The following is a 17,501-nucleotide window of genomic DNA, read 5'->3' on the forward strand; positions in this document are numbered from 1 at the left end:
TGCTTATAATTCAGCTGCAATGTGGCTCGGAGGGGCTCAAAATGGAAACGTTTTTATTCTTTTTAACGGCATATACCACACTTATTTAACCAGTTGACAATTCCGTGAGTATTGTGTGCGCAATTGTACTCCAGTTCCAGAATTCAATAAATATACAAACAAGCTACAATTTGATTTTTATTTTATTTATTACATTTATACACACATCTTTTACTAATTGAGTGCAACAATGTATCACAGCATACATTTTTTTAATAATGGAACATTCGAACGTATCGTAACGTAAAAGTTTTTTAACTAGCGTGATTCCCTGATATCGCAGAAACTAAAAATCGATTAAACTTTGTAAATATCTGTCTACAAAAGAATTATTTTCAATCCAAATGTAGTATATTTAGAAAAACATATTTAATATCATTTTAAATAATTTAATCAAATACTAAGATTTGGCTGTTTGATGACTGTTTCATTAATCAATTCTATACGACGAGAAAACTACTTTAAAGAAACAGCGCGAGCGTTAGCTACAAGTAGCGTCCAATATTTTAATGCGGTATTTAAAATATATATATATAGTAATTTTTCTATCTATAATTTAAAATATATATAATATAAATGGTGAAGATGTCGCATTTCTTATACACAGCATTCCCTATTACAAAAGCAATCTGGTTTGCTATTATATTACATATATTATATTACAAGAGCAAGGAGCAATTTAAGGATGAAAAATGAAGAATACCACAATACTACGCTTCGAAAAAGAAGTTTCACTTCATTCACGCGCACTATTCAGTTGCACGTGCGCCGTTTTTTAACGAATCCGATGCCACAGGCGAGATTTGTGTTTGAAGTACTTAAGTTAATCTCAAAATATAGCACAAGAAATTTATTTTATCTGACAATAAGAACCCGCTTAATATTGGCTTAGCTGTTTCGAAGATCAGCTCAGATCATCAATATTTAAGAAGTTTAACGCAGATGAAATAGTGAGTGAGACAGTAATCTATGTACTTGTATTTGATAAAATCAGAAATTATTACAATTATTCCCTTTTACACGTTATAAAAAAATTGAGACAAATTATTACATCATTTATCGTTTGGTACTAATTACGACTTGATAGCTCTGAGATACCTTGATGCTCCTGAGAAAAATGGTTATAGCTGTCGAACAGAGATGGGCGAACCACAAATATATTTTGTCAGTGGCTCTTATAATATGTATCATATAACTATTCTTATATCTATAACGATGTGAATCGGTCAAATGCTATAATTGAGTTCATCACAGTTCGAGATTAAGATTTGATATTTGTATCAAGAGTAGGAACTTTAAACTTCAATTATTTGAAATTTTGTATTATTCCAAAACTCCAACTTGACTTGCTGCTTTTGAGTGAAATATTTGAGCAAAGCGTTCGTAAAAATATTGCTACTACCACAACAGTAGGGGAAACATGAATTAACATTCACAATTACCGTTTCTGAGACCGTTAACTAGAGTTATATTCTGACTGCATGTGGAGTAGTTCTCGCACTTGTAGTTGTGGATATAACGTAACAATCAGAATTATTTTTAATGTTTATTGAGATTGGTCAGAAGTTAAAAAAATACTTAGCATATAATGTGACATGTACGTATGTAATTCCAAAAACCTTTCTTCAAACAAGGCTTGTGAGCAAAAAAAAGAGCACTTAATGGTAGGCAGCGGCTTGGCTCTGCCCCTAGCATTGCTGAAGTCTATGGGCGACGGTAACCACTCACCATTAAGTGGGCCGTACACTCGTCAGCCTACAAGGGAAATAAAAAAAAGTTCCAAAATCATCAATAATCGTTATTGTGATTTCAATGCTTTATGTATAATATTATTTTTTTCCAACTTAATCTCATCATCTTGTTTTATATTTCCCAAAGTTTCGGTAGCCTTTACGTAATATGCCGGTCCGGCGTCTGTGGGACGCGGGATGGATCTAATATGCTCTACGTCAACCCTGTTCCGCCGTCTTAATAGCCCCGACTGGGCTCCGGCCCGGTCCGGGGTAGGGCGCCGGCCGTGAGCGGCAGAAGTTTATAGTCATCGCGGCGAGTGGGGACCCACTGATTCTCATCTGTGAAAAAAAAATCCTTTATACGCCATACTCGTATACTTTAAAGTTGTCATTTTTACGGACCACTTTCAATCAATCAAGTACTAAGTATTCGTGACGACAGAAATATTGGTAATAACTAGTAATACTATAGATTCTTCTTCTTTCTAAGTAATAAATAAGATATAATCTTAGTTTAAATATTTTAAACTAAGATTATATTATCTTATTATATAATTTTGCTTGTGAACATTGTATATCAATATTTATAACATCAATATAACAAAGAACGTTCCATTATACTTAATAATAGCCCAGTACACAAAAAAATAACTAATACCAAGCGAATGGAGAGGTTAATAAATTGTTTTAAAATTATTCTACATATTTTTTGTAACACAGCAATAGAAAAATGTGTAAACAGGCGAGGGAGATCACTGCCCACCTCATATGGTGAGGCCAACCTTAGGACATGAGGTCTGAATCTCAATTTTACCTTCAAACCGAAACATATTAGTACTTGATGGCAGAAGTAGGCAGGGTGGTGATACCTACCCATACTCAAAAGATATTAGACCATCAGTAATAATATACCTAGTCAGGTCATAAATTCTGTCACATGTTTAATGTAAAATAATTGAAACAAGTTTATTCATTATGTAACCATTCATATACCAAAATGAAATTAACAAAACATAGATTCTTATAACACTAAAGTTTATTCAAAATGACCTCCGTGATTTTGAATACAGGCCTTCAATCTGCGCGGCCAGTCGTCTATCGCAGCACGAACGAGGTCCATGTCAATATCGGCGGCTGCCTTAATCAAGGATGTCTTGAGTGACTCCAAATTGGGATGAGGCTTTCAGCACGCCTTTTCCTCCAAGTGTTGCCATATCTTGTAATCTAACGGATTCAAATCTGGACTGGAGGAGGGCCAGTCTTCGTATCGGATGAAGTCGATTTCACGCGCCGCCAGCCAGTCTTGTGTGCTCTTCGCTCTATGAGCTTGCGCCGAATCTTGTTGGAATACCCAGTGCCTGTTATTGAACATGGTATGAGAAACAGGTTCCACAAGGTTCGTCAGGACTGTATTTTGATACACAACTGCATTCGTTTTTACACCTTTCTCACAAAAATGTACCTCTGTTAAGCCCCAATAAGAAACTCCCAACCATACCATGAGCGAGGATGGAAAATGACCTCGTTGGACACGCGGAATACGGTTGCTCGCTTCTTCACTACTGTGTGCGTACACCTTATCATTTTGTTTGTTGTAGCTCTCTTCTACGGTAAAAATTTTTTCATCCGAAAAAAAAATTTCCCGATATTTTTTTCCCGCGTACCGCTTCAACAAAGCGCGGCATCTCTTCAGTCTCAGGTCCATTAGACGAGCATTCAAACGATGTCCTGTTTTTCTTCGATATGCCCGAAGCCCTAAGTCTTCATTTAACACCCTTTTCACCGTGGTTCTGCTTAACCCCATCTGAAGGGCCAACAATTTCTGCTGACGTTTGGGATTTCTTTGAATTCGCGCCTTCACAGCTTTTATCACTGCTGGAGTCCTAACAGACCGAGGGCGACCACTTCTTGACCTGTCATCTACACTAGAGTCTTCATTGTATCGTTTGATGGTACGATAAACGAATCTTTTGGTTATATTCAAATTTTTCAGTATGTTAAAAATTTGAATTGGCGCGTAACCGCAACGATGCAACGCAATAACTGCAAGACGGTCTTCTTTAAGCGTCCACTCCATATTTAAAAATGAGTAAAATTCTAAAAGTATACGTTTTTATTTTCATGAACAATTCGAAATTCGAATTCAATAAACTTTTTTGTGGCCAGCATTCTAAAAGAAAAGTTTTTACTGTGTGACAATACTTATGACCTGACTAGGTACATGTGTATAATATAACATCACAAGAACATTTAACAAAGAGTAGAACACTAATGAGAAAAAATCCATATGCATATGGTACCAAATTCAAATCTAATGCTATTTTTGCTGTAGCAGTATTTATGGCCAGACTATGTAAATACGTCTAATGATCACCAAGTTCCATAAAATTGCATGAAAAGTCCGCAGTACATACTTTCAACCAAAAGGTTTTCAACAGAACGAGTTCTACTTTCATTCAAGGTGGATATTTAGAGCAAAACTACGACAGCTAAATCTATGTATCTTACTCATTTCTCTTTCTTGGTTCAATGCACACGGTAGTCACGTAATTAATATTTATAGCTTTTGGCAATAAATAGGAGTCTCAGGATAAGAAATTTCACACAATTGGAAAATTTGTGTACGCAAAATGTAGAAATGTAGAGCTCCCTACAATTTTGCAAAAGTTACGCACTGGTTGGACTAAAGAAAACAAAACCGATTTTCATGCTATTTTACCTACTTTTGTGTATCACGTGCTCTGAATACAAGAAAGAGAACACGGTGCCTGTTTTAAATCTTCATTAACATTTTAATTGTCCTCCTCTATTCATCTAGTCTGCGACATTGATGGTTTGTTTCGGTATTACCGAACAGCATATTTTGGCACAACAAAGCGCCTTTTATAAGGCGTGCCACATTCTGAAAAATATCAGTTGTCTTCCATCGATCACCAGGAAAGATGATCGTCAATGTAAGTCATTGTTGCATGGTTTTTACTAAATAATAAATTGTTGTAATTTGTATAACAATATTTTTGTTTCAGATTTTTGTGGCTGTTTTTATCTTAGGCGTCTCCGCAATTAATGTTGTAACTGGTGCTTCATTCTCTAAAGTATTCGTACAAGGCGGACGAGAAGTAGTGCCAGTTGAATACTTACAATATGGCGCTCCATCAATCGCCGTAGCAGGATCACAATTAGCCCAAATATCTGCAGCCCCTGTAGGATCAGTGGTACCAAATCTAGTCGCACCATGTGGAACGCCCTGTATATATCCGGGGCAATCAATAGCCCCGGCCACTACAAATGTAGTAACATATAAGTCCAGTGTTCCGGTAGTTGTCACAAACAAAGAGGTAAGTAATTTTTTCATAAAACGATTTGTCAGTTTACTATTGCCCGTGATTTTTTTAAAGTGCGCGCTTATTTTACAGGACGCTACCGGTTACGAATATTCATATTTAGTGTACGATGAGAACACAGGTGATCATAAAACACAACATGAGCTGAGTGACGGGTCAGTGGTTCGCGGAGGATACTCCCTTATTCAACCTGATGGTTATATTCGAGAAGTAAAATACGTAGCTGATGATCTGACAGGGTTATAAATTTATTAACACTTAAGTATTTGAAAATGTTATTAAACGGAAACAGTATGCTAACTAAATTATGTTTCTCCCCCAGGTTTAACGCGGTTGTCAAAAAGTTCTTGCCTGTAAACGTAGAAAAGAAAATAGAGCATCACGAAAAATCGCATCCAGACCCACCGTGCCATGAAGTGAAAAATGAACAGTTAAAGGTTGAAACCAAAACAGAGCACAGTGAGAGTCATCATGCCCCAATCGTAGAAGAGCATCATGAAACGAAAAGTGAAGAAAGTTCTGAATCATCAAGTGAAGAATCTCATGAAGAGAAACCTACCGAAAACAGCCATGAAGAAAAAGAAAGTTCTGAATCCGAATCAACTGAAGAATCACACGAAGAAAAACATAGTGAGGAAGCCCACCATGAAGTCGTTGCTGAAGCACCTCACGAAGAACACAGTGAACCCTTAAAAGAATTATCTACTGAGAGCCACGAATCATCAAGCGAAGAACACTCAGCAGAAGAACATCACGTAGAGCCATCCGAGCATGAAGCTCTTCATGACGCACCGGCGCATAGTGAACATGTAGAAGAAACCTCACACAAAGAAGAGAAACATGAAACTAGTCCGCACGACGCTGAAGAACATACCCATGAACATATCGAAACAGAAACGCACGAACACATTTCAATAAATGAAGCAGAACACAATGCTCAACCGCAATACAACGATATCCTTAAATGTGTTAATGCAGCGATTAATACTGCGGCCGGAGTTGCTCCCCAAAGATCTGAGTCTCCTCTGACGTACATAATACTGAACAAGCCGTGCTAAAAATGGGAAAATCTTTCCAAATCCTAGTCTTTATATTTGAATTGTCGTTGAATTCTTAATGAAACAAGTTTTTTAAGACTTGTGTTTTAATAAATTCGCAAGACTAAGCTGTGTATTTTTTAACCTTAGTGATTTATGAAATATACAATTTTACATTTTACATTTTAATTCCACATTTCTGCTCCTCGTGTTAGTAGGCTACATGGAAACAAGATAAATATAAGTTGTAATTTAAATCGGAACCTTTCCAATGATGTCAGTAGTACAAAGTTAGGTCTAGTTTAAAAACAAAGTGAAGCTGACATAATTTCACTTCAATACATTAAAACAGTATTTCGACCTAAGAATAAGCTTTTCAGTTTTTCGTGTCAATGCCGTAGTAGTGTAAAATTTCTATTGTCATTTTTTGTATGCAGCTTTGTTTTTTGCATATTGTACATTCGTTTCTTTAGTAATCCCCCAGGGAAAAAAATTGTGGTTATTGTTTCAAATTCTATCTAAGAATATTTAAAATTTATTATAATCGAGATTTTTTTTTTTTTTTTATGGGTGGACGAGCTCACAGCCCACCTGATGTTAAGTGGTTACTGGAGCCCATAGACATCTACAACGTAGACGCGCCACCCACCTTGTGAGATACAAGTTCTAAAGTCTCAGTATAGTTACAACGGCTACCCCACCCTTCAAACCGAAACGCATTACTGCTTCACGGCAGAAATAAGCAGGGCGGTGGTACCTATCCGCGCGGACTCACAAGAGGTCCTACCACCAGTAATTACGCAAATTATAATTTTGCGGGTTTCATTTTTATTACACGATGTTATTCCTTCACCATGGAAGTCAATCGTGAACATTTGTTGAGTACATATTTCATTAGAAAAATTGGTACCCGCCTGCGGGATTTGAACACCGGTGCATCGCTTCAACACGAATGAACCGGACGTCTTATCCTTTAGGCCACGACGACTTAGACTACATTTCCAAGGAAAGTATAGATTTTTAATTATATTTAAATGATTGGGGTTCGTTTTGAAATTTATGGTAATGTTGCTATTTAAACTGAGCGTTAAACTTAATGCAGTGCGCCCATGAATCTGTGAAAATATTTGGGAAATATATATGAAAGCCTTTAAAGAAAAGCTCTAATTCAACTGGAACCGCCAGTGATGTTGTCTATAGATTGAGATTGAACCGAGACTATATACGCTAAGAGAGATGGCCGCCGAATTACCGAAGCAATGAGTATCAACGCAACCCGTGGATTGGAAGTACAGCGAACCAAGTACATTTAATGTTATGCATACTAGTGGCATAATATCTTGATCCGCTGTTGTTCCCTAGTCAATAAACAACATCAAATTAATAAGCTGTGTCTTGTCGACGCTTGAATGATCCAAGATAGAGGTTGATGGCTCAGGTCCGTCGAATGTGACTTATACTCTATCTATCGACTTCTGCGAGTGCACCACCGCGCGGAAGGGGGCGACGCGTAAACGGGGCGATTGAGGCAAAGATTTCCTCACTGCGCAGAAATCCGCCGCCGCCAAGCAGGGGGTCAGGACCATCTGTGACCGGCTCCCTAAAAGCTTCGGGCGCCACCCGCTTTGTGCGAGGAAGGACCCAGGCGTGCCGTAATAGGAAACCGGGTGATGGTAGAACGCGTGTCTACGCGTGATGTAAAAAAAAATTCTGCTTTAAAGCAATTAAGCTTGCCAATTATAAGGATGAAATAACCGTCGTAATATACATTTTTTATAACGCTATTTATATAAACAAGCTCGAAGCCCTCTTAGTGTTTAATATTTACAGGAAGCCATGGATATCAGAACGTGAATACAAGAGGTCCGAGGTCATCAAACGGCGAAACAAAGCCTTCGGTGTGACCCTGTCGAGATTACAACTATTTTTCATGATGAATGACGTGACCCGGGCAACGTCCGGAATGCTCACTAAATATAACAGGGCTGGTTAGTGATTATGGTTGCCAAAAAGACCAAAATATCAGCAATTCAACTGCCAGTTTGTAGACCAGGGTAAGACAGCTGAACTCTCTCTTTTTTTAATACAACTAATAGGGGAGGTGACCAAGGGGCACGTCTAGTAAAAATAAAATTAACTTGCACTTTCACTCATCAATTGGATAAAATCAAAAAATATTACGTTGTGAAACCCGTCAAAGCCTAATTTGAATGCTCAAATGGTACATCTTACCTCATAATATTGTCATATTGCGTCTTCCGATTAGATGCTATTTACTCCATTAGATGGCACAAAGTCTGGCTGAGCAGCAGTTCCGGTCAAACAGACCGGACTAGTGGCTTACAGACTAATGGCTTAAGGCGTGAAAAACTTCAAATAATAAACAACTCTACCGTCGAGGTATTCGAACTCTGATAGAAAGATGGGAAAAAGTTCTTGTGTCTTGGACAATGCCCAATACTTTGAATAATTCAATTGTGAGCATTTTTTTTAAATAAAATTGCTTTTATTTTAAGCCGCGAGACCACGTTTGGTTACCTTATATATATATTTTTTTATGGTATATATATTAACAAAAGAAAATGTACAAAACTGTTTAAACAAATACAATAACACAAATTTAATTACGTTCATAAACATAAATCAACTTTAAAATCAAATGTCGCCATTAATCGATCGATCACAATCATGTCAAACCTTTTAAAATCGTTCTCATTTAGATTGATAACATAATCTCTTTGCTTTTGTTGGCAAATACTTCCAGTTAAATATTATTGAATAACCTTGGCCTTAATTGAAAGGCTATTAAAGCATGAAACATAAAACATTGTTTAATTATATTATTTTTATGACAATAAAATATTTTTGTTTTATTGGAATAACAAGACTGTAATGGATTTGGCTACATGTACTGTAATGGACTACACCAGGCAACTGACCGGAACCGATGGAGGCTGACAATCGACAAGCTAAAACGGAGTCACGATCCTCAGCAATGAGGGAGCGATGGAGAAGAAGAAGAAGAATGGATTTGGTTTTTTTTAAGCACTACGCATTCTCTAACGGTATTCAAAATAACAATTGAAATTTAAATCTTACATCAGCTGCAATCATGAAATAGCTTCGAGTAATTAACGCATTATGGACTGTTAATGCTTTAAACTAGGCTAACTCAGTTGTATTGCTTACCTAATAGTTGTGCCGAATGGTGATTAAACGTTAACGATAAAGCTAGAAGTATGTAACTACACGTTGTATGTTTGAATATGCTTAGTGTAGATAAAAATAACTTTCAACAACGAAGGCTTTGTTTCGTAGAAAAAGGCACTAATTGTAAAGACCTTTTTTTTTTCAAATAAAATCCAAGAGTTTATATGATTTTCAATTAACTTAGAACTCAATCTACTACGAATATATTTAGAAGAATTTAATCAGTTAATGCTAATTGAAATTCTGGTGAATCCATGAAAAGGATTTAATTTGGGATTTCAATTCATTCATTCGGGATTTGTGAAATTCTCATGTTCCGCCTACAGTATCAACATTATCCTTGTATCGCAAGTTTGGTGGCGCCTAGCTCAGTAAAACCTCTTAACGTTGTGACCTTGAGACGCTCTACCTGTCTACTTTAGTAGCGGTAATGTAAACAAAATCTTTTATTACATACGTTAAATTAAATAAAAAATCTTAATTATAACTTATAATTAAATTAAAGGTTAATCATTTTGTAATCCCACCAGATATTCGATTTTAACAGTATTCATAAAGTACCGTTTTATTACTTAAAAATTTACCTACAATATGCGTTACTTGAAACTTCATGTTAATACAATAAATTAATTGCATTTTGATCTCAATTTTATTTATTTTATGACTATTTTCGACCTTTGAATACTGTCTATTGATATGAATACGAAAGGATGAAACACATGTTAAATAATTCATAAAGTAATTTCTTACTTCTTCTAAAGTACTTGTAATTATTTGCCATACCATCCTCTCGAAAGAGGAACACAAAAAATGTGTTTTTAGTTTAAACTAATTACTACATGTTTTGCGTTACTTTTTCACTTGAGATCTACATTTTTAATCCAGAACGTATTACTGCTTCGCAGTAGAAATAGATAGGGTAGAATAGATTACCTACACATGCGGGCTCACAAAATGGTCTAGCACCAGCAATGACGTAATTTATCGATTTTATTCCTTCATCTTAAAAATCATCGTTGGACATGTATTAAGTGCCTATTAAATGGAAAAATATGTGCTTTCCTGCGGTATTTTAGACCTTTTAGACAATAATATAATATTGTATATAATGTATGTGATATCGCAACAATAAAACCAACAAATTATATATTTAGATCACGACAAAAATGACATTAGAACCCATCCTAATATTCCAAACAAAATTTATAATTTGAAAAAATTTAATCATGTATATTCCACCTTATAAATTTAGACCTAGAGTACAGCTATGTTAGTTTAACCGAGTGCCTTATAATAAAAACTAGTGGCCCGCACCGGCTCCGCTCGGATCTTTAACAAAAATTTCAACGATATTTGACGCTGTTTTAATTATTATTTTTTAAAAGAACACTTATTGCGGCATAACTATAATAGTTAGACATATGCTGTTACGACACATTTTGTAAATAATAATGTGTTCTACAAAGTCGTAGTACATTATTTTATTCTATCATCAATAGTTTTCGCAGGGCACGCGATGTAAATAATATTTTAGTTTTTTTTTTTTACACTTTGGGTTACATTATTGGAGGTTTAGTAAGGATCCCTAATTTTTTTTCAAAAAACATTATGCCTAGCCTATGACACTCGGGAATAGTGTAGCTTCCAAACAGTGAAAGAATTTTTCAAATCGGTTCGATAGTTTCGGAGCCTATTCAATACAAACAAACAAACAAATCTTTCCTCTTTATAATATTAGTATAGATAACAAGCTACAACCCAATATGTGGCCGTTACGTATGCCTGACATTCTTTGCAATGATTTCGTGAATGAACTAATTATGAAATCGATGTTCTGTTACGGTTCGTAATCGGACTGTTGTTTTACTTTTGATAAAAATAGAAACAGAAAACTATATATATAGTAAAACTTACGTCATTATTTCCTATGGGCAACATTAATTTCGGTAAAAAATTCTTAACACACGTTACATTAGATCGAAATTCAAATGTTCACAATAGTTTAAGCGCATTGAAATTGAAATAATCGCTATTGTTCTAAAATATAATACAAAGTATTAAAATGTTTAAATTTTTATTTATCACTTATATTATGTAATATTTCGTATATTATAATATTTCGTATATTATAATATTTCGTATATTATAATATTTCGTATATTTTGAAGTCGTCGTGGTCTAACGGATAAGACGTCCGGTGCATTCGTGTTGAGCGATGCGCCGGTGTTCGAATCTCAGGCGGGTACCAATTTTTCTAATAAAATACGTACTCAACAAATGTTCACGATTGACTTCCACGGTGAAGGAATAACATCGTGTAATAAAAATGAAACCCGCAAAAATTATAATTTGCGTAATTACTGGTGGTAGGACCTCTTGTGAGTCCGCGCGGGTGGGTACCACCACCCTGCCTATTTCTGCCGTGAAAAAAATTACGTAATACGCGAGATTCAACATTTAAAGTAGTTTCAATTACGTTTATGACTTGTCAACTCATCGTTAGCAATAACTAATATAATATTCTGTAATACATTTTCAGTTTCCCTCGGTTGTGGAGATAAGTAAAAATAGCTCATTTTATAATTTACATTGTTTCTAAAACTGCACAGTTTTCGTCTTTGTAGACGATTAATGTGCTTATCATCAACATTGGAATTTTATGCCAACAATCATTGAATTTTATGAAATATCTACATACATACATGACATTAAGGTTTCTTAACATACGTAAACTATATGTTGAGGTTTGGAAGTTTGTTTGTGTTGAGTTTTCATCTTCACGGTAAAAACCAATGTAAAATGTTCTTACTGATGGTGGGACCTCGTGTCAGTCCGCACGAGTAGGTACCACCACCGTGCCTATTTCAGCCATGGAGCAGTAATGCGTTTCGGTTTGAAGGGTGAGGCAGGGTGGGATCATATCTCAAGGTGAATGGCAGCATTTACGTTATCTATGGGCTCCGGTAACCACCACAGTAAGCTGTGAGCTCATCAACCCATCTATGCAATACAAAAAAAAATTACCCATATATTAGATAAGTGCAAGCTATTTTTTTTATTAAAGTTAAGGTTTTTTTAATTGCTACGTTTATCATAGGCAGCTATATGTAGTGAGTATCGCGAGTATTTATTTGGCTTTCGTCAATGTAAAAAAATAGTTGGGTAACTAATTCGTTCTGGATGTAACAACATTTTGAGCACTTAACGAGTATAGGGAACTTCATAAATAAATATAGAACAGTTATAATCGTGTATTATATTGGGAAGATCTTCCCAAGAGCGCGAATCATTACGAAGCATTACAAGCATTCGTCAAGGTGCCAATGCTATTTTTCAGAATGTGTATTTATGTGTTTAAGATTTACTTGAAATTGACGTTACCTCTATTCAGATTTAAGCTTACTTTATTCTATTCGTTAATATCACTTCAAGCAAAATAAAACAACTGTGTCATTTTAATTGAACAAATCATAACATCAGAGAGTACTTGAAAGAATTTACATATTACAAGCTTTTCCGTCACGTAAACAACATTTACTTGTAAAATTACCAACAGGAAATGAATGAAAATCCAGTTTGTGAAGGAGTAAGTACCTGATACTGTTGCGTAACAGACATTAACATAGTTTCATTACTTGTTCTTATCTTTACTGTTGGATTACGCCCTTATATAGCCCTGCTCTCTGTTTCTAGTGAGACAAATCTTGTCAATTTCGAACAAATTTTTTGCATTAATACCGATTATGGACCCACCATTAACTTTAAACACATTAAACTCTAACAATAAGTTCACAAATTCGTGAAATTTTGTCAAATTCTTCTAAAAAGAAGATCGCTTTTCTTGACTTCCTGTGAAATAGAATTGTCAGAGTTTTTTTTATAAAAAAATCATAGAAACATGTTGGAAAATATTTATTTAGCATTTCATTAGCATCTCTACCTAACAACTACACTTTAAGCTTTTTTTTCCCGTTTTTGATAGTTGGAGACATAATTATAATTTCTTTTACGATTTAATGTCGCGTCCATTGCAGGGTTTTTGTTCTTAAATTTTGAAAATAATATACCACCACCCCGCCTATTTTTGCCGTGAAGCAGTAATGCGTTTCGGTTCTAAGGGTGGGGCAGCCGTTGTAACTATACTTGAGACCTTAGAACTTATATCTCAAGGTGGGTGGCGAATTTACATTATAGATGTCTATGGGCTCCAGTAACCACTTAACACCAGGTGGGCTATCAGCTCGTCCATCCACATAAACAATAAAAAAGGGTGCGTGTACTTATGTACGCGCGTAAGAAGTTATACTTTATTTTTATTAAATTTATTTCTTTTTTTTTATATTAAATAATTATTAATAAATATTTAACGTTAATAATTTAATAATATTTAGTATAAATTATATTAAATAATAATTTTGTCATTTATATTACTAAAAAATGAATGCTGATAACACTTTTTTTTACGAGTGTACATGCGCGAAAGTTCACCTGCGGCTATATTCAGACTCGCCAAGTTACGTCGGTCGTATTGTAATGAGCGATTTAGTGGGCAACTTCATTCTGTTAATTTTGTGTCACGGTGCGCGCGCATCGTAAAATTTCACTCTTATAAATTTTTCATAACGCGCCTAAAGAAGTATAACTTCAAAAAGAAAAAATATTTTTAATACACGTTACGTAAATATTGTCTCAATGACTACAAAGTAATTGCATCCATTTTAAGAAACACATTAAATAAAATGATTGGCGTCCTTGAAATACATTTTATTACGTTTTCGCTGTGCAATGTATAACATAGTACGCTACTATACTTCGTAAGTACGTACCCAATAGTCGAAATCAAAGTATTGTCAATATCCTTGAGTGAGTATTGATACCGTGGAATGCGTTCGCAAGTAACTCACGATGTAATTTTATACCGATACGATATTCGATTCTGTGGAATTAATGAATTTGAGATATATCTCTTAAGTTCTATGTGAGCAAAAACTAGAAAATTAATTTGAAATTAATTGGATTTCGATAAAATTTCGAAATGATTTCCGTAATTTCGACCGTAACCGATCGACAGCTAAGGTCCGAATAAACGAAGCTATATTCATCATTGAAATTGCCACCCTTCATCACCTGGCTCATGTTTTTGTTCAACACGATAACAAGGAGAAGGGGTCGTCTATCTGACGTCTAGCCTTCTTGACAATATACAATGAATTCACCAAATAGGATATATATAAATAATTAACTATTAACGTGTAGGTACTACTACAATGGATACTAGGGAAGTCGTAGAACCAGCGGCCAAGACCTGTATCTAGAAAACTGTCATCCAATATCTTCTGAACTCCAAATGAACAAATCGAATTTGATTAAAATGATTTCAAAGTTAAGCACTAAAATATGTATTAACTAAAGTTTTTAACTTTTTACACTGAAGTGTCGTATATATATTAATACGTGAAACAAAAACGTTGTACCCCTTTTTACGAAAATTGCGCCGACGGAGGAGTATGAAATTTCCTATACTTATAGAGAATATAGAGAAGAAGTGCAGAATGCTAATATTTTTTTTAATTATGCATAAAAACACATTAAATCAATAAAAAAAGCATTACAAACACTACCATGTATTTGACAAAACACATACATAAAACTCTTTGTTTACTGTCGATTGTGAAACTTTTGTTATTGCTTAGTCTGTGGTCGAATTGAGAAGAGATTAATATTGTTTGTCTTTAATATTAATGATTTATAGTCCAGTTTTGGCGAACACGTGATCATACTATCGAATTATAATAGTTTTTGCCAATGGAACCATAACAATGTTTAAACTTATAATTTCAATTAAATATAGTCGAATTTCGACTACTGGACAGGACCACTAGTTAAAATTATTTGACGTTTTCCTATGAAAATAATTCTCAAATTTTATATCAAAAGAAAATTAATCAGTAACAAAAATCGATTTAAAACAAATCTTTACAATAAAATAATTTATAATCAATGACTCATGGCAGCCGGATGAAACCCAAATTGTTCTAGTTCCGCATGATTTCCCAAATCAATACAAAAGTGACCATAAACAATTAAAGCGACGCCGTCAACCAATTAAATATTTAGATCGAGCCGGACATGTTGATTTACGGCTTGGAGCACGTATTATCGGCATCGAAGGCCTTCTGTGTCAGAGTCAAGGTGAGTGCACGCATTTCTTTGCCCCACCGCGCGAGCGCACATTCTTAATGACTTCTATAAAACCAAACTACGGCACTGTTAATATTAATCAAGATTTGATTGTAAAACAACACACATATCAAAATGTTCAGTAAAGTGAGTAGGACTCAAAGATATTATGACAGTATTTCACTAAATAAAAAATTATTAGTAAAGAATCTAAGAAAAGTATATTATTAAATTTGTAAAAAAAAAAATCAGACTAAAACAATTTTATTAAATATATATTTTTTTCTTTTAACCCTTAGATCGTAGCTTTTGGTGCCCTCTTGGCTGCAGCCAATGCTGGCCTTTACGGTCACGGACATGCTGTGTCCTCCCAGAGCATCATACGTCATGATGAGGCTCCCCTGCACTACGCCCACGCTGCCCCAGTGGCGCACTATGCTGCTCCCATCGCCCACTACGCCGCCCCTGTTGCTCACTACGCCGCCCCAGTGGCTCACTATGCCGCTCCTCTGGCCCACTACAGTGGTCATGATGAATACGTAAGCAATAATTGAATATTGTAACGATCTTATTTTTTATTACTAATTATGTCAGTGGTTTTTTTAATACTGACCGATTTTCTCATTCCAGGCTCATCCCAAATACGACTTCGCGTACTCAGTAGCTGACCCCCATACCGGCGACCACAAGTCCCAGCATGAGTCCCGCGACGGTGACTCCGTGCACGGCTCCTACTCCCTCGTCCAGCCCGATGGTTCTGTCCGCAAGGTCGATTACACCGCTGATGAGCACCACGGGTGAGACATCTTTTATTAACAAAATATATTTACATAATGAGAGTGCAATGACCTAATAATGACAACCTTTTATTTAGTCAAAAAAAAATTAGCTAAGCATCTCTTTGTGTTTGTTTTTCTAAGAAAGATCATTGTATTAAAGGCAAATGAATGAATAATATTAATAGTATTTATCTCTTCTTTCAGTTTCAACGCTGTAGTGCACAACTCCGCCCCCTCCGTGCACCCCATCGCCGCCCATCATCACCACTACTGAATGAACTTACTTGTAACTCGGCATTAATTAGACGTTAGTTAAAACGACTATTTATAATCGTGTAAAAATGTGAGCATGTGTGTAAATAAAGAATGTTTGAATGACTTACAAACTTATTTATATTTATTTATACTAAAAACGCAACAGCTCAGCTATGCCGCTAGCATAGACCGAGACTTCACATAGATATTTTTTTAATCTCATCTTCACCGCCACTACTCTTTAAATAGCCTTCAAGAGTGAAACATATACACAGTATGGCCATAAACACTGAAAATTAATTTAAAACTAATAATATAACTTTTAAATTAGGAACCCCGTCTATTTGATATTGGGTGTTCTAATAAGACGTTTCATTTTAAATAGGCCGCTATTTTAAGTATTGTCATGGGTCGAGCACTCACTAGTTGACAGATTACAAGTAAGAACTTCCTGTCCCGCCGTCTCAATAGCTCCGACTGGGTTCCCACCCGGTCCGGGGTAGGGCGCCGGCTGTGAGCGGCAGGAGTTTTTAGTGAGGTTCAACTCTCACATACGATCTGGCGATTTTATCCAGTGGAAAAAAAAAAAAACACCATTAATAAAAATAATATGATGTACGCTTCAATAACTCTCTGAAACTTTAAAAATCCACTACAAAAAAGCTGAAAATTTTACTGTCACAATTCGCCACACTTGAGCATTTTTGGCTCGTCGTGAAGCCCCTTCTTGGCCAGCAATGGTGATTGTGGTGAATTTTTTTGAAGTGTGTGAGTGAATTATGTGAACTATCCAACTCACACATGTCACTCAAGAACAACTGAGAATATTGCTTTTGTTGCCATGTTGAAAAAACTCTGATATGTCCATTTCTCGATCTTTGTCGATCTTTGAAATTGAGTTTTTCACAAGCCACATAACATCGT

At 35.4% G+C, this 17,501-nt stretch overlaps 1 protein-coding gene across 1 annotated transcript; it reads left to right on the plus strand.

The window, feature by feature from the left end:
• Nucleotides 1-4,581: 4,581 nt before the first annotated feature.
• Nucleotides 4,582-16,708, plus strand: CPR90 (cuticular protein RR-2 motif 90). The gene is made up of 11 exons (XM_089737047.1): nucleotides 4,582-4,726; nucleotides 4,799-5,110; nucleotides 5,189-5,355; nucleotides 5,439-6,167; nucleotides 7,984-8,141; nucleotides 8,420-8,553; nucleotides 15,481-15,555; nucleotides 15,676-15,690; nucleotides 15,843-16,082; nucleotides 16,174-16,340; nucleotides 16,527-16,708. Exons 1-11 carry the CDS (start codon nucleotides 4,715-4,717, stop codon nucleotides 16,594-16,596), a joined length of 2,079 nt encoding a protein of 692 aa, XP_089593173.1. The 5' UTR covers nucleotides 4,582-4,714; the 3' UTR covers nucleotides 16,597-16,708.
• Nucleotides 16,709-17,501: the final 793 nt, after the last annotated feature.

Source organism: Bombyx mandarina, chromosome 22 (assembly GCF_030267445.1).
Source record: "Bombyx mandarina strain Sakado chromosome 22, ASM3026744v2".
In the NCBI taxonomy this organism is placed as follows: Eukaryota; Metazoa; Arthropoda; class Insecta; order Lepidoptera; family Bombycidae; genus Bombyx; species Bombyx mandarina.